Source organism: Nelumbo nucifera, chromosome 2, assembly GCF_055504915.1.
Source record: "Nelumbo nucifera cultivar China Antique chromosome 2, China Antique-T2T, whole genome shotgun sequence".
NCBI classification, from domain to species: domain Eukaryota; kingdom Viridiplantae; phylum Streptophyta; class Magnoliopsida; order Proteales; family Nelumbonaceae; genus Nelumbo; species Nelumbo nucifera.
In genome coordinates this window covers 29545565-29564404 of record NC_142650.1, presented here as the reverse complement: position 1 = coordinate 29564404, position 18840 = coordinate 29545565, and the positions used below count along the sequence as shown (strand labels likewise).

The 18840-nt window shown below is 35.9% G+C and overlaps 2 protein-coding genes across 2 annotated transcripts; one reads left to right on the top strand and one right to left on the bottom strand.

Annotated features, from left to right (window-relative positions):
- Nucleotides 1–1550: 1550 nt before the first annotated feature.
- Nucleotides 1551–9058, top strand: LOC104588612 (E3 ubiquitin-protein ligase MBR2-like). The gene is made up of 7 exons (XM_088897030.1): nt 1551–1757; nt 3028–3214; nt 4507–5169; nt 7979–8077; nt 8158–8298; nt 8388–8599; nt 8699–9058. Exons 1-6 carry the CDS (start codon nt 1723–1725, stop codon nt 8544–8546), a joined length of 1284 nt encoding a protein of 427 aa, XP_088753156.1. The 5' UTR covers nt 1551–1722; the 3' UTR covers nt 8547–8599; nt 8699–9058.
- Nucleotides 9059–9181: 123 nt separating this feature from the next.
- LOC104588577 (protein CHLORORESPIRATORY REDUCTION 6, chloroplastic-like) lies at nt 9182–11122 on the bottom strand. Its single transcript, XM_010246567.3, has 4 exons — nt 10776–11122; nt 10234–10350; nt 9859–10079; nt 9182–9772 (listed from the first exon to the last, which is right to left on the bottom strand). The coding sequence occupies exons 1-4, from the start codon at nt 10981–10983 to the stop codon at nt 9566–9568; spliced, it is 753 nt and encodes a 250-aa protein (XP_010244869.1). The 5' UTR covers nt 10984–11122; the 3' UTR covers nt 9182–9565.
- Nucleotides 11123–18840: the final 7718 nt, after the last annotated feature.

The following is an 18840-nucleotide window of genomic DNA, read 5'->3' as shown; positions in this document are numbered from 1 at the left end:
TATTATTTAGTTTTCTTTGCATTTTGTATGTATATATGTATGTATGTATGTATGCATTTTAGGAGATTTTAGATGTTGATACTATTCGAATTGAGGTCCACAAGCAACATATTAAGTGCTTTGTCGAATTGGGCAAGTTGAACTGGATCTAATGACCTACACACATAGAAGGTAAGAGGTCCTGAGGTGGTTCCCTAGAGAGGAGCACTCCGACGCTCAAGATATAGAAAATGCCTTTGCTTTCTTAGGGATGCAGGAGGGATGGAAGCAGCTTACTCTCTTGATCGTCCATGAAGATAATTATACTTTTCTCAATCTCATAGGAAATGACTGAAGAAAGTAGAAAGAATTAAAGAAAAACTTGTCAAAAAGTGAAAGTTTTCTAGCTCTGAGATTTTAAGACAAAAATGTCGATTCAATTAAATTGGTTTTACTTGTAAATAATAATTATGAAAAAAATCAAAATAAATTTGAATTCATATTTTATTTTTATTGGAGTCAACCGGACTAAACGTTGATCGATTGAGTCTCAACACTAACCTTGAAGCTGTCAATGGATTGGGTCTATCCAATAGAATTGAACCAATCGAACCGATTATATAAGTTCTGACTTTGAGTTTTGTGTCTTAGTTGTAATTGAGTTTTGTGACCCCTCAATCAAACACAAACAACGCTAACCATGCATCAGACTGGATTTCCACCTGCCACTGTTAATATAATTAATTTGTATCTCTTGTTCACGAGAACCCTACTATGCTTCATTACAGTTGTACAGTTGGGTAAAGTGTCACGACTTTGCAAGGGAGTGCTGCCATTACATCACATCAAATGCGTATGGCTAGATAATGTTTTGATGTGTTTGGTCCAAATTCTAAAATGCATTTTATGTAGTTTTGGATTTTGGGCTATTTCTAGCTCAGCTACATGCTCAACAATAATCACAGAATCACAAAATCTCAAACAATGTATAAACGTTGTTTTCAACAGGTTGATCCCAATAGTCAAACTGTACGAACCATTAAATCATGGGTTTTGATTTACACGTATACCAAATCTTTTGAAGGTCATAATTTTGAACTTGGTGGTCTGATTGGGATGATAAAAAATAAATACAAGATTTGTGAAGGTTTACCTATCTTTCTTTTATTTTCTCTACATTTTCCTTTAAACCAAACATAGCTCTCAACTTTGCACTTGATTGCCTAAAGATTCTTTTTTTATTTTTATTTTAGAAAAAATAGATTCCACTTCATAAATCTGAAATTACAACTCCTCCTAGCCTATTAGTAGCCTTTCCTATAAATCACATTCTGCCCATGAATTTGATATCAATTTATGGTCATGATTCTATACGATAGGGTTAAAATTTGTTGGGATGGACTGAACAATAAAATTTCTATTTTTTTTTATATTCATCCGTCTCATTATTTTTGCAAAAAAAAAAAAAAGACAAAAATGATTTAGCCTCCGGCTTGGATTTTAAAACACTGCATATAAATCACTCAATTCCCAATTTCCGTTACAAAGCAAAGCCGTCGCAACTATAACCGCTAAACCCCAACAAACTACAACTAAATTCCCTCCTATATTGAATTTGATTCACACACGATAAAACTTGCTCTGTTTTTTAAACAAGTCCATTTCTATCTTCAACTCATTCCTTTGTTCTTCTCTTTTCACATTCATCTCTGTAATAGAATCCTGCATCAACCTTCTCCTCAGATGCCACCTCGAAAGAATCCTCCGAAGCGATTCAGGTATGCTAGTTTTTGTTAAGCCCATTAGTTTGATATCCCTGAAAAAACACATACGTCTGATTATTGGACTTTCAGTTTCTGGAGCATTTTGAAAAGAACTGTGTAGAAACAAAATTACAAACATAGAAATTGTGATGCTTCTGTATTTTATTTTCCACGCTTTCAAGTCAAAATAGTACAGAATTCAGTGCTTCCCTTAGAACATATTGCTCAGTATAGGTCAGCTGAATTTTGTTTTTGTTGTTTTGTTTTGTTTTCAATTTATGTTCTTTCTGTTTCCCAAATTCAGAGTTGGAACCAATTTATGAGTGGTTGGACAGAAATTTTGTATTGTAGTCAACTTGATTATTATGCTCAAATGTGAGATTATTTGATTATCTACAAGAAATTTATCTAAAAAGCAACATTCCAAGCAAGCACAATTAGATCCGTTGATCAATGCTTTAAAAACCGACTTGGAATCGGAATCGTTCTGACCATCGGTTTTTGGGTTGACGGTTTGATTATTGGGTTCAAACGGATGATCCGTTCTGACAAAAACATTATAAAATTAAAAATAATTAAAATAAAAAAAAACCAAAAAATCATTGAATTGATCAAATTGCGTGACAGTTCGACTACTTAGGTCAACGGGTCATTGATCAATTCAATGGTTTTTGGTGAAGGACTGAATTTAGGGTAAAACGGAACTGGTTGCCTGGATGGTTCCCGAGCCGAATGGTCTAACCATCTGGGTCAATTGTGGTACGAAAACATTGTTGTTGATTGCGGGTTGGGTAGGGCTTTGCCTCATTATTAATAGAAAATATTCAGACTTGAGCCCAAATTGGACCTGACCATATCTTGAGCCTGAGCCCAACCCTTCCTTATATAAAGCCTGAATCCTAGGCCCAAACCCAAAGCCCGGCCTGAACATAAAAAGTCCTACTTATGTGTAATTTAGTAAACTAACATTATATTAATTTGATTATAATTTAATAAACTAACATATTATATATTATCAATATATATTTTTATTATATGTAATATTGTGGGGCTTGGGCCAAACTTATTTAAGAAAACCCGAGCTCGAGTCTATAGACCTAAAGTTTCATCCAAACCTGATAAAGAATGGGCCAGGTTAGGTGTGGTGCTCCTTGGGCTACCTTGCACACGAACAGGTCCAAGTCCATTTTTTTCTCATTTTATTTTTTCGATATTATTATTGTTTTTTGCATTGAATGAGGAATTGGATTCAATTGCATAAATTGTGTAATTGTTTTACATGTAGACGTGGAAGAATTGAAGAAAGTAGCAACATTCCAAGCTGCTCTCATGGCAACAATTGTGAGTCTAGTGAGCAAAAGAAATTTGAAGTTGTTCCTGATCAGCCACTGGGTGGAATATTGAGTTCATTTCGAGGGAATGATGGGCTAACGTTGCTTTATGTTGAACCTGACAAGGCTTTCACCATATATGTGAGTCATTATTTATTATTTTCACAAATTTTTGTCCACTTGTTTCTTAAAATCCACTTAACATTAATTAGAAAAGAGGTCCAAGATTCTCCTTCATGGTGTCGAAAAATGCACTAGTGTTATCGGGTTCAATACGGATTTGTTTCAACCCTAAGCTGGCCCGACTGTATAAGTCTCAGGTGACCTGATACCGACCCGACCCAACCCACAACTGTTCAATTGTATTTTTTATAACACATTCCGAAAATTTAAAATTCATTAATTTAAGTTGGAACTGGAATTTGTTTTATTGGTTTTAAGGTGTCACTTTTTCCATTAAAAAAAGAATAAAACCAAAATCAACATGAAAAAAAAAATTAAATATTAAGGCTATAGAATTAGGAGTTAAAAAGTTATAAAAATGTCCTGTATATATGCAGGAGTACCATAACTTGGCCTGGTGGGTCTGGGTCAACTAAAATCTGAACCCCATGGGTTGAAGAATCAAAACTCTAACCCAATCCTGAACCCGAATATGTCTGAACCTAATCAGGTGTACCGTTTAATCCAACCCATTGACATCCCTACCTACAAGTTGGGGGGTTAAAAACCAGGACTTCATTCTTTCCAATGCCAAACCGTTTTACTATGTTCCTATCCTTAGCTTTCTCAATGAAATTACTAGTTAAGAATATCAGCAACTGAAGTGAATAGTAATAGGGACAAGTGGGCATCCTTGCCTTAAGCCCTGCCTGGTAAAAATCATCAAATACCTCCAATAGATTTGGTATAGTAACATGAGAAATCCATTAAGCCAGGAACTCTATCCTTATCCATGTCAAACACTACCTCCTCGATTTCAACCTCCTCAAACCATAGAAATGGACCATTCCAACTATTAATCATAGGTCTCCCCTACTGATAGGGCATCTCACATGCACATCTCATCATGCATTGAGAACATCTTTTATCAATAATAACATGTATAAGTACATTAAATGCTCCTAATGCATGGTGGGATGTATCTGTGAGCTATTAATCATAGCTGTTTGAACGGTATGAGCACTGACATGCACTGATCGAAGCCGAATTCTCCACTTTTTATCCTTTAATTCCCTAAATAGCTTTGATCAATTTCCTTTTTTGTTTTCTACAAAATTATACTATAATTACTACAAAATTATAGTATATATATCCCTTCACCATCACCAGACACCAAGATATTTATAATAAAATTAATTAATTAATTATTTTTACTTCATTAAGTCTTTCCACTGACTTTTGGCTTGCTACTTTATATTTGTGGTATGCAGACATGGTCATCCCTAATTGGAAGGTCACTCATAGTTGACCAAACATCAGACATACCCAACACAAGTTCACAGCAAGAAAATTCAGGCAATATATTAAATTATGAACAAAATATGTTGTCTGTCAGATCATGCTCGGAAAATAGTTCAATGGTCATTATTTCATCAAATGCTGTATCCATTTACAGAAGGGAACGGATTTCATTATCAAAGGCCCATTCAAGGAGATTGACTGAAGGCACCCTAGAAGTCTCACATCTTACATTATCAAATATAATTAAGCATATTGGAAGCATCTTTTCTGGTTCTCATTTTGTATCAAACTCAGGAATTCGACTACCACCATCATCTTTCAACTATATTATTTGCCACCATGTTAGTCTTTCTCGAATCCCTCGTGGGCCATCTGTTGTGGTCCAGACTCCCTTGCTTGCTGATACTGGATATGACTCCCAGAGTAGAAATACTCCTCCTCTTCAATATGGGCAAGCTGCTTCTTCCACAGATGAAGAAGTTGGGCTACAGAATGATGTTGATCTTTTGACACAACGATATGTGCAGTCAGTGGTCTTTATGCATAGATTGGCTAATGACTTGTTAGAAGCTTCAGCTTTGTTAAGGAGGATAACAGCTAGTGGTCATAGACAATTCATGCTTTCATCTGAGGTTTGGAGTTAATGCCTCTTATGTCATCAAATATTCTCCACTAAGTACATTCATTCTCTTTTGTATTTTTATTAACTAATAAATTCTAGAGGCATGTGATACAGGAAATATACTTTAGAATATTGTGGCCCTGTGGGATAACCATGCATGCTGCAGGAAAGGAAATGTACCCACATAAATCTCCATCTCATCAAATTTGGATCATCTAGGACTGGTAGTAGCTAAATTCTAATCAAGGAGCCTAGAAAATGACACATCAATGAGAATGGTGTTTTCATTATCTCTACTAAATCCATTTAGGTCTTCAAGGCACTAATTTGTACACATAATGTTCTATTATGCTTACTAAACTCATTTGGCTCTGTACTTTGCCAAATTGTATGTAGCATGGAGCTCCCACATGCCACACATACATACACCCACCCTATATTCTATTCAGAAAGGGTATACAACTACTACAACAGATGTAGTTATATTACTTTGTGCTTCATGGGGTTGCTAGGATGCATTTACTACCACTGCTAGTGTGATGTACTAATCATACATGTCTGTAGGGTAATAATTGTATAGCCAATTTAGCCATAGTGTTTTATGGTCAGGATGCACCACTAGCCAAGTTTAGTTGTGGTAGCTATCAGCCTTGGTCGGTCACTATGGTGTTGTTGCTTTTTCAATGCTGCAAACTAGAACTAGGGATCCTCCATGGCAGAGACGATTATTATTGTTTATGAAGAAGAAGAAGAAGAAAGATTGGACTAGGGATGTGGTTATGTGGAACGTTTCAGAAGATGAAGGCAAAAGAGGCCTCTTAAGTCTTCTAGCCTACATGTGTCGTTGAATCTAAAGTGCATAACATCGAGGGAAGATCAATAATTCATGTGGACACTCGCGATGATGTAGGTATTGTTATAGAGGCGAATTCACCTTTGGTTGATAATTCGTCATATCATCTCAAGAAAATTCGGAGATGATATGATTGCAAACTACACAATGGAAACAAATATAATGGTCTAAGATGGCTATAACGTTTTGACTATAATGGAGTTTGTTGATTGGAAGGAGATTCAAAATAGCGAAGATGTCAAGGAAGACGTAGTTGAGAAACAATGATCAAGAAAATACTGGTAAGGAAGCAAGTGTGGGGGCAAATGAGGTTGATATACTAGTGCAGAATGGGGCTTCTGTTAAGGATCAAGAATCTTTAGATCATGATGGATTGATTAGTTAGCTTGGTGGGATGATATGGCTACTATATGGGAAGTGGAAAATGACCAACAAATGGAGGTGGAAAATTTGAATGTAGAGGAATGTAGGAAGGTTAGTGAAGACCTACAAAGATTTATCAGTCTCACTTTGGGTAAGTATTGCCTTACAAGTGAAGTGAATGATTTCAGCATTGTGAAATAGAAACTGCATCCAAAGTGATTCAAACTCAGAACCAAGAAGTTGACGAAATTAATTCAGTAGTGGTAGAAACTCAAAATGGGGAATTGACGGAATACATCCAAAATGATCTCAGAAATACATGAAAAGCGTATTTTTTGAGGATAGATGTAAGTGCCTATTTTTGAGAGTTCAGGATACTCGGTGTTAAAATTGAAAGTTCAGGGTACCTATCTGTCACTACCCCCAAAGTACAGGGTACGTATTTGTAATTTACCCTAATTTCAATTTAAGAAACATATATAAGTGACATCCTCCCTGACAAATCATATGATTTGGATTTTTTTATTCAGATATTTTCTTACCTTAAAGGAGTAACTAAAGTAAAAGTTTCACATTTAAAATGAGTAAATTAGAGATGGTCTTAGAGTGTCATTAATTAAAATTAACAATATTGGCAACTGAAATAACCATTTCCCCTGAAGATTATCATCCATCCTTTGTCTTGGCAATATGTTGTAAATGGGAAAGAGACTGGGCCTTTTATTGCTCTACTCTGAGCTTTTTGTATTCCTTGCATGCAAAGAATAATTTGGTGCTATAATATGAGAATGTAAAACCAATTTAACCTACATTTTGGGAAGAAGAATCAAACACTAAACAACATAGCAATTGTCAAATGTTTATTGTATGTCAGGGGTGCGACATGGCACCGGTGAACCTTGAACCCTACTGACCCAACCCGGTTTTTGGCCAGTTAAGTTGAAATCTTCAAAAATCAGATTGGCAAAAATAGGGATGAACCGAACCTCATTTTGGATGGCTGGGTTAGGGTCGAGGCCTAAAGAAACTTGACCAAACCTGAACCTGACTCTATACATGTATGCACTATTATATACCTAATCCTTAAGTACCATTAAAGTTTGGGTAATATCAGTCAACTTTTATAATAGGACACTTTGCTTACAATTATACATTGAAATTCTGAACAAAAAAAAGGTCATTAATATAATACCAGTCAACTTTTATAATGAAATTCTGTGTTTCTGAACAAAAAAAGGTAATTAATTCAGGATTTTGTCATGCATTTATTGGGCTAAAGCGACTATATCTGATTATGAAAGCCAAGTTAACCAGGTTGGCTTAGAGTAATACATTCTAAGAACTGGTCATCGGGTTGGGGCTCAGGTTTGGCCAGATTTGGTTGAGATACCCTTGCCTATGGTTTACTTCAACCTGGTCCAACCTGGCCAAATTGCACAGATATTTTATTTCTTTTTCTGATGCTGATGTTTTGTTGGTGCATGCTGGCGCTTACTCCCTCCCATGTGTAATTCAATATACTCTTAATATTTCAAGAGTCATAACATTTAATAATTCTATCTGTTCCAATTTTCTTACAATTATACATTGATAACATGAGCAGGACACTTTGCTTCTTAGCCAGTCACCCTTGTTTGATATAGAAAATTTGCATGACCACTATGGAGATATGAGGCTAGATGTGGATAACATGTCGTATGAGGTGATCCTATGAACCTTTCCTACATAGTTGACTATGCTCTGTTTTTATTTCTTACATTCTGCCATCACTGATCTTCATAGGAATTATTGGCTTTGGAGGAGCACATAGGGAATGTAAATACAGGACTTTCTGAAGAAGCAATCATGAATCATCTTAAAAAAAGTAGATACATTAAATTCTCAGAAATTGATGGTCCAAAAGAAGCTTGCAGTATTTGCCAGGTAGTTAGTCCTTCTGAGTACTTTTCATGGAAGTGTTAATCTCCATTACTTTGGAAATGAAATGTGAAAATGTTTTGCTTTAAAAACAGGAGGAATACACGGGGGAGGATGAGTTGGGAAACCTGGAATGTGGCCATGATTTCCATACTACTTGTATCACACAGTGGTTGAGATGCAAAAATCTATGTCCTGTATGCAAATCCACTGGTTTAATTACCTCCGAATCTGACATATTCAGAAGCTCATAGTCCACAAGCTTTTCCATCTTCTACATCACAACCTCTTCCCTTTTAACAGAAAGGTTTTCATCTCATAAGAATTTATTGTTTAGACCTAATCTTATATTTCATTGTTTCCTTATCTTCTAGTGGTAAATAATCATGGTTATGTGCATTTGCAGATTGCCTGTTGAAGATTGAAGTATTCTGGGTAAGATGGATATGCATAGCAACAGAACACCCACCTTAAGTTCTAGTCCTCATGATTATGAAGCATCTTTAGTTACTTAACATTGAAAAGATAAAGTTGTAAGTACAGAAACAGCAATTAAAATAGCATTTATGCAATAGCCTTTCTGGGTTGTTGTGAGATAACAACTTTGGATCTATGAAAGGCCTATCATACATTCATATAAGTTCAAAAACAAAAGGTTGATATGGTTGATATGTACAGATTCAATCTTATATCCATTACAGATATTTGGTTATATGTCTATAGTAGTTGAATGTTTGGTTCAGTTTGATCCATCAACTGTAATATTATGGTACTGTTATAATGCAGATGAGTTATAGGTTATTGAATTCCTATATTCCCAATGGTGTCTTAATGTTGCTGAAGCCCTTTAATTATAAGGAAAAGAGACGAACAAAGAGAAATCCTCATCTTCCTATAATCCTATCTTTCATTTAAACGAGATATATTTATTGTAAAACATACATGAATTCTTTTGTAGTTAAGAATTCAAGAAAGAATAGCAAAGTATATTATACTCTGTCAAACAAAATGATACCTATTCTTCTTTTGTTTTGCCTTTTTTTTTTGGTGTGAAGAGCAATACAATACTTCAGTCATCAAAACATTCTACTTGTTATTGAAAAGGATTGCATTCACTTCTCTGTTGTCCTTCCACTCTAACTTTCTTGTTGCATCTTATGGATGTTTCTCAAATTCAATGTCCTCAATGCCAGTACTTACGAGCTTCACAAATTTGCTGGGAATTGGATATCCATGCAAGGTCCCACATATTGGAACTACAGAAATTCTCAGCTTATGATGGAGAAATGGGGTGTGCATCAATCAGATCAAACAATTCATCCCCTATACCAAATCCAAGCATTCTAGCCATGTCCCTTGTCTTCAACTTGGACTTGGGAATTTTATGTTGCTTCAACCAAGAGTACACAATAAAAGCTTTCTTCATTGCAAACAATTCCAATGCCTCTGGGTTGAATACAACACCCATTCTCATGCTCATCTGCCAAAAGAAACTTGGGACCTTAGAAATCTAATGAATTGTCTAACAAACAAATAAGTTAATTGACTTAATCAGTAATTCAGTACCTGGTGAGGAACCAACATGGCTGCATAGCGAGCAAGCTCTCCGGCTCGCCAGTCCAATACAACAGGCAACCATGGATAAGAAGCATCAAGCCTCACAAACCATAGTCTTAGATCTGGGAATTCAGATAGTTCACGAGGATCATATGGATCCTCTCTTGTATAATTTATGGTAAAACCAACTTTCCGTTCAAGAAGCTCTTTTGGCTCTGCAAAGACACCATCTGCAGGGATTTTCCAGGTGGAATTCTTTGAAATTCCATTATAAGAGCTTAAAATATGTAAAGTTGTAAAAACAGTTTTCAGTGATCATAAAGAGTTCAGATTCTTGGTCTGAAGCCTCACAGAGTCAAAAGTCACAAACGGATGCTTACTTACCTGATGAAAGTGAGCTAATTACTGGTGATATATCGAGACGCTGAATAATATCATTGTCTATAACTACATCAAAACGCCCTTCTGTGGGAGGCATTGGGGGTTCCACCTTCGGAGTATCTGACAACCAAAGTTCAATATAGTTAAATCTAGTAAAATTCACGGGTTCTAATATGAGTCTCAGTGACCCTTTATCTTATGTGTCATCTGACATTGTTATTGGATCTATTACAATTCTGTGTAAGCCTAGTAACCCGACCCAGCTTCAGACCTATGAAATTCTAAATTTATAGTTACTTGCTTGATTTATATTCGGCTTGCACAGAGCTATATCAAACTCAAACTGGGGAACACTGTTTAAATCATTTTATAAAATTGAATCAACCTAGTTGTTCACTGGCCCGATTACATAAAGTTCAGGATGTTATGAAATAAAACAAAATAATGAATAGACTGAACTGAATTGCGCATTTATATTTCAGAAGGCAAATATTAAACCAGAAACTTGGAAAAAAGTTGTTGAGAAAAAGAGAGAAAGCTTTTACCATCTTCGTCATCGTACAATGAAAGGTCGTAATTCCCAGATGGATTAAAGGCGACTGAGACTGCAACATCGTGCCTTTGGTTCAAATTTGAGATGGAGTGAAAAGTGACAGAACTCGAAATGTGTTTGCAGGAATTCCATGGATTAAGGGAGGGAACACTTTGTTTTAGTGAGGGGATGAGAGGAAAGAAGGTATTGGTGGCAGCCATATGAGAGGTATTCAGCAGATCATCCGTTTACTTTTTCTCTCTTTATCCCACGTTCGACTGTTATGGTCGGGAGGGGCTTTGTGGCCGAGCGTTCAAATTCTCCTATCCGTTTCGCTCTTTTGACTAAAAGGCCCTCTCTCTCTCTCTCTCTCTCTCTCTCTCAATTAATAGTTGTCTGTTAAAAATATGAAATAAAATTTTGGGAAAAATCCTTAAAACTCCACTCAGTTTGTCCTGATCCTTAAAACATCCCAATTCTGCTGTTAACTTCAAAGGAACGCAGGAAATACCAAAATAAATAAATAAATGCCCTTATAGGGTTTTGGATGCTTGAAAGTTGAAACCAAAAATGTCTTACTTGTGGGTGGCTCACCTGATTTCTGATGAGGCCAAATTACCTATAAAAAAAGGCTTTTATTACAAATCAAAACCATTCAATTATGCTAGCAAAAGGGCAATAGTCCATCATGTTCTTTGCACACAATGCTTGAAGCAAGGTTGGTTTTTGTTAAGAATTTAATCTTCTAATTGAACCTTTTAGAATTCAGTATGTAGGGTTGGGCTGCGTTGAACTCAAACTGTAACTGGAACCTTTAACAGCTCATTCCATGAACTGAATCAAAATTGTGGAAAAGGACCATTGAACTGAGTGGTTTAACCGAAAAAGCAGTGTTAAAACTTCTTGTTCGACATTAGTCATTAATATAATTACTCATCTCAAGTAATTAAGCCTTGTCCCAGCTATATGGTGTTGGCTTGCATGAATCCTGTTCCCCCATTCCTCTCTGTTGAATGCCATATCTGTGGTCATCTTTCTTTGATTCTTTTCTGCTACTTTTGTTTAGTTGTGTATGTCTTTTCAGACCATTTAGGTAATGTATGACTTCTCTCCACCTAATGATAGAATTTCCTAAAAAAGAAAAGGATAAAGATGGATGCAAAAAAAAAGGGTGTTCTTGCAGAGGACTGTGAACATGAACATGTAGATTGTTGATTCAAAATTGGTTTGGACCAGGGTGTCTGCAATGGTGAAAGGTCATGGAGAGCTTGTGTGTTCCTGGGTTTGATCCTGCACCATCTAATTCCTAAATGGAGGGAAAGGCCATGCAACCATCTCGATTACTGGGCCATCGGTGCTATGAGAGGAGTTCAAGGTTCATAAATTCTTGAGGGCAATGGTCCCATGTGTATTGTTGCATTTTGTGAGAATATAGTGGCCTTACCATTGCAATTGCCCAAGGAAATCAGATTAGAGTAGTTGGTTCCTTTATCTTAATTGATGCTGTGGTATCTTGGATGAAATCAGATAAAAACAGTTAGTTCCATCATTTTGATCAATGTTGTGATTAGCCTAGTTTTTCATTTGAGACATCCCCCGCTCCTCTCCTCCTTCTCTGGCACATCTACAGAGAACAAAACTCTCCTCCAATGGCCATTTTTGGCATCAGGGTGACCAGTGTTCTGTTGATTGCACAAGTAAATCTTGCCAGTAGCTTTCTTTTCATTTTGGTTCAAGGATGCCTCGATCTGTTTCAGGTATCACTGACTCCCTGTTAACATTCCATCCATTAGAGTCTGCAGTCAACTGCCAAAATCCAAATGAAGCTTCATCCATTTAGCAATATGAATGTTATTATGCCATTCCACTTTTATTGAGCCCCATTGTGATATAGCAGCATCTCTGACCTTAACTATTCTTGCATGGTAAATGGCTTGGTAGCTCCTTAACTCTCCACAGTCCACATGGTGATTGCTTGACATTGAGTTGTTTTTACGCAGCAGGTCGAGACCAGGGTTACACTATTCATCTGTTGCAGTGGGTATGGTATACTAAGACGTAGTTCTGATTATCTGTTCTACCTAATTTATGGACCAGTCTATCTCTTCTGTATGAATAATCAGCGTTGGGTACTTGGGTTATAGGTCTGTCAATGGATCTGGGTCCTGGGTCGTGTTAAATGGTAGTCATACCTTGATCCAACCCTACTGTGTTAGGTATATCAAAAACTTAGTTGGGTGTCAGGTTTGGGTCGTGTTAGCCTGACCCAAATTGGGTTTTGGGTTGAGTCAAACTAGGATCTGGGGGTGGAACCGTGAAAGTTGGGTACCCAGTTGCAACCCTACTTGTATTGAGCCCAACCTCTTGGCATAACAGTTTCTCTCTCTTTCTCCCCCTAATCCAATCAAATTAACCTGGATATGGATCACGAATAGATCCACTTTTGATTGGACTAGTCCTTTGTCAACTTCATCAACCAAAATTGATTAATATCCAATCCAACATAAAAACCAACTTGGCTTGAGTATCTCTGAATTCCATGCAAAAAGAATTTAGATCATTTGATGCTTTCTCAAACTTGCATCAAGTTACTCATCAGTTTGAAGAATGGGACACAACTGAGCATTTTTGTATTCAATCTGATCAAATTTGAACTTGGTTTAGAGCTCTGAGATAGAGAGAGGAAGCATTGGAATTTGATCTAAATGGATCCAAACATATAACATCATACAATTAGTGGATCAAAACCACTCATGGAGTGAGTCAGGGTGGCACTCTTAGAGAGTTGATGGGTGAAACACTAGCAAAGATAAAGTCGGTGAAAGTACGTCCACCTTCATTCCTTTCGGTGCTTCAAGTGGGAACAGAGGCAGCACAAAGTAGCAAAGCCTCCCCAAAAGGGGTGCCATCTGCCATGTGATTTCAGTCCTTGAAAAGGCCAAACATATAGAAAGAAATGAGCCATGTGAGTGAGGCTAACCCAAAGTCCATCTCTGTGGATCCCCTCGTGCGCCTTGCACGCTGAGTCCTCTTAAGTTTTGCCTTTGCTGGGCCTCCTTCGTGCACTGCTCACCCTTTGACCTTTGACTAGAAACACCTAAACAACAAAGTGGAAAAGAAAATTACAAAAAACTAAACATTGTACGCTGAAAGTGGTTTTGGGCTTTGCGCCGGTTTGGGTTGGTTGAGAGAATATTTGATCAGTTCGAGATGCTTCAACTTTGGATTTTAATTGGGGCTCAGCCCTTCCATCCCCTGCACGTGAGCTTCACTATATAATATTGCATCAACAAGTACATTCCCCATCACATGTCACGTGCTAACCTCCCTCCTAGTATCTAATCGGGCAGCAATATATCAATTTCTTATTGTTTTTTTACACGTGAGACGAACACTAGCCATGAGCCCATGATAAGGAGTTCTGATCATCTAACGGCCAACAACCAGAGTTGGTTTGATGGCAAGGACTGTCAATTTACTCAATGGTTATGATGAACAGTTGAACACCCTCGATTTAATGGGCTAAAAGGGCCAGATATTTTCATTGGACAGAATCCATGTACGTTCATTGGCTAGACCTAGAGGCTGCAAGGGAATTCGAGCTGGTTAGAAGGGGACCACACTATCATGGAAAAGGTGAATGACATCATGGTCCCCCACAAAGCCCAAGCCCAAGCAAACCCATTTTTGCTAAAAGGCTCGAGCTCCAAAGAAACATGAGATGAAGGCTTCATCCATGGGATTCTGAAGAGTGATCTGACTCAGACATGTGCTGGAGGTGATGCAAGGAGCAGGAGCACGTAGTCGCTAGAGCTCAGGTGGTGATGGTTCTATTGGGAAGGGAAGGGAACTGTTGGTCTTGGGCTAGGATAAAAGGTTTTGTTTGAAATTTGACCATGATTGTATTGTTTTCTAAAACTCATCATGCATCTGAATTCTGAAATAGTTTTCTCATTCTCATATAGACAGATGCATGGGGAGTCCATCCCTATTAACGGCCTATTTGGCTCAGTCTCAACTAGGCCTGAAGTCGGCCTCTTTCTAATCCACAGGTCCAGTTACCAAGGCCAGACCATGGTCAAAGGAAGGAGATTTAACCCAAGATAATTGCAATTTAGAACCCTAGCACATTGGACTAGCCAACTGGGGTTGTGTTACTAGTGTGTGTGAGAGAGAGGAACAGTTTAGTTCAATCAATGGTTCTCTTGAAATCTGTTGTTCTCTCGCCATTTTATTAGTTTACAGTTAATCATTCTCTCCGAGTGTAATCGAACTGAACAGAGTCAAACCTCGACATAGTCTTATTTTGGCTTGACTATGAGCTTACGTTTGATTTGAACTCTATTTCAGTTTGAATTTTGTTTGGTTAAATATCGGATAAGTTTGGTTGTGGTTCAAAAATTCGAAAAAATACAACATTTTTATTGTCATATATTTTTTAGGTATTGAATTGAATGTGCTTTTCTTGCAACTATTCAATTTTACCTAGTTATGCTTGTAGGGGGTGTGTACATGGTCAATGTTTTCATTTCCATTTGTTGTTTTTAAAATTTTTATGGCAGAAAAAAATAACAAATATTGTAGCACTGTTTTTCTGAAACAAAAACAAGTCCATTAGGCTTAGTTTGGAAAGAGTATAAATACAAATATATAGAGTGTAAATGCATACAAAATCATGGTTTTTGAACCACCGTTGACTCGTATGGTCGGACTGTTCAGCACGAGAACCATCTAGGCAACCGGTTCTGTTTTACCCCAAGCCCAATCCCTAGCCAAAAACCGTTGAATCAGTCAACGATCCGTTGACCCGTAGACCTATTCAATGATTTTTGGCTGTTTTTTATTTTTAATTATTTTTGTTGGAACGGACCGTCCATTTGAACCGAACGGTTGAACCATCGACCCAAAAACCGGTGATCAAAATGGTTCCATTTGCAGATCATTTTTTAAAACCATGTACAAAATAATATAAAATACAAGGTTTTGCACTCTACATATTTATATTTGTCCATTTTCCAAAACTGAACCTTATGTTTCAAAAAACAATTCATGTTTCATGTTTATGAGATTATCATGAAAATGGTTTTAAAAATAAAATATAATTTTGAAGTATATATATTATATAACTTAATGAAACATGATACCAAATAATCATATGAAAACATATTCTTTAAATCATAAATTCAAGAAGCATTATTGATTTTGGTTTAAAAAAAAAAACACATACACAACCATTTTTCTGTGGTGTTATATAAACATTCAAGTTTAAATATTTATACAAGGGAATATGCTCCCAGGTCATTTGTTTAGCTTCCCCAAATGACCCAAAGAAATTTTCTTAATTTTATGGCTAACAGGAACATTTATTTAATTAAAAATATGAACAATACAACTATAAGATGAACAATACAGCTATAAGAGGCTGAGCTACATTCGATCATGGAAATAAAACCCAGCATAGAACGCTAACATTTTTTTTGTAGGAAACAGAATTCAATACCCAACACATCCAACCGGCCGAGGCAAAACAAGAGACAAACAAGCACTAACAAATGAATTGCCATATTAATTGACCCCAAAAATTTAAATATAATAACTTGGGAATTCAAAAAAAAAAGCCTTATTAAGGGAAAAATCTATGATGCAGAAAAGATATGGTATGGAAACAATTTTGATCAATCAAAACTCACTCATGAATTTTGATAAATAACACTATGTACCTTATGGTGTTTATGATTCTAGTTTTTTGGTCAGTTGTTTTTCGGATATTATATCTTTTCCATATCATAATTGAAACCTTTTATTAATTCTCATCATCCTGTACTGATGGTCAGTTTGGAAGGAGTACAAAATATGTACAGTATAAATACAAGAAAAATAATAAAAATACAAGGTTTTGCACTCTACATATTTGCATTTGTATTCCTTCTAAACTAAGCCTAAAGAATGTAAATACAAATATGTACAGTGTAAATACATACAAAATAGTATAAAATGCAATGTTTTACACTATATATTTATCTTTGTAGGCTGTGTATGGAAACGATGCAAATGGAGTGTAAATCCCGGTTCAGGGTAAATTTGCACTCTAGTTCACTTGCCTATATTTGGAAACATTATATTTATGCATTGACAAATGAGAGAAAACACTTTTTCTAATGCATATTTACATTGATAATAAGATGTAAAAGTGCATCAATAAAAAAGAAATAATTTTGTATTCAATTGGTCTTTTGATAAAAAAGACATATACTTTATTGGAATTTGTGTTTACATCCATTACAGATAAAAGTCTATTTGGTAAGAAGATAAATTTATCATGCAAAACTAATCCAACTTTACAATTTATATAAACCCTTTTACACTTAGTTTCCAAACACAGCCTAAAGGAATAAAAAAAAGACTTAATCTAAAATTTTAAATAGACACATGAGTTCACATCTCCTGCAATCAAATCAAGGTCACAGCATTCTCTTGCAACCGTTCAAAAAAACATAATGTGCCAATACAATTAATTCAGGGCATGATGTAAACCGATTTTCTTTCTTTATTTATTTATTTCAAAGAGTGGTGTATTGACGTTTCATTGGAGTTGCATGCGACCACTATCGCCGTAGATGTGCTCTCCTTTATACATAGGGCTACAAGTCAGATTACCGATTTAAAGAATTTCAACCATATCTGACTCGAATTAGGTTTTGGGCCCACTGAAAATTCATCAAAGTTTTATTCCAACCTAATTCAAATGGCACGTTTATTCCCAGCTGTATATCTGGAACATCAGTTGTACTTTATATTACCAATATTCTCAACGTGTGGATACACTGTACAAAATAAGCCTTCTTTGATAAAAAGATATTAATTAAAAAATTAAAAATAAAAAAGCTATTCTCAATTGGGAGAAACTCTAATACAAGGTCCAAGAATCCTTCTGAATTGGCTGCAGCGTCTGTCTATATGGCAGAAATGGATGGATTCCGTTGGAAGCTCCACATTCCTTTTCTTTTATACAATTTATAAAATTATCTTTTTTTTTTGTAAATAATTGACTCTACCATGTACTAAAAATAAACTTCTTAAATTGAAAGATTAATCGTGGGAATTGTATGGTTGCAGACTGTTTTCAATCCATCAGTCGGATCGGAGACCTGGTCACAGGGTAAAAAAAAGCCAAATGGGTCAACCTCCAACCCACTATTTTTACGAAACACCAGCATTGACTTGATGATTCAAAACCATTGACCCATCTGGCCGTTTCTTTTAGGTGTCCAAGTCGGGAATCCGATGAAGAACATACACTGCATCAGGTTTAGGTTTTGGGTTTGTCAATTCAATTTTAACAAAATCCCGACTCAAATTGACCCTAATTGTACCCTTAATTTCGTTTTTTTTTCTTATTTTTTTGGCTTAATTTGGAAAAAATACAAATATAAATATATATACAGTGCAAAGCTTTATATTTTATACATATTTTGACGACAATATTTTATAATCTGTATTTGCACTATATATATATTTGTATCAGTACTCTTTCGGTACTGAGCCTTAATTTTTTTATATTGGTTGACCCACATTCACCTGAATGATTAAGCTGCTAATCCATTGAACCAGGCTCAGTTTGGAAGGAGTATAAATGCAAATTTGTAGAGTGTAAAACCTTATGCTTTTTATTATTTTGTATGTATTTATATTATACATATTTGTATCTGTATTTCTTTCAAACTGAGCCCAAGGAGTAAAAATATAAATGTGTATGATACAAATACAAGAAAATAATACAAAACATAAGATTTTGCACTCTATGTATTTGCATTTATACTCCTGGAAAAACAGTTTTTACTTTTTAACCAAAAAAAGGGAAATACAGTTCAAGCTCCACGCCGAGTTTTAATTAAAACACTAACCAGAGGAAGCTTTGTAAATAATAATTATTAGAAAACCACAACTAAAGAAGAAATGCGCTAGAGACACGCATGTAACATGTAACATAGAAAAGTAAAACCAGTCTTCGGTGATATAAAATAAAACTAGTTATAAGGGTATAGATCTGCTGCGGCTGAAGAAGCTTCAGTAGCAAA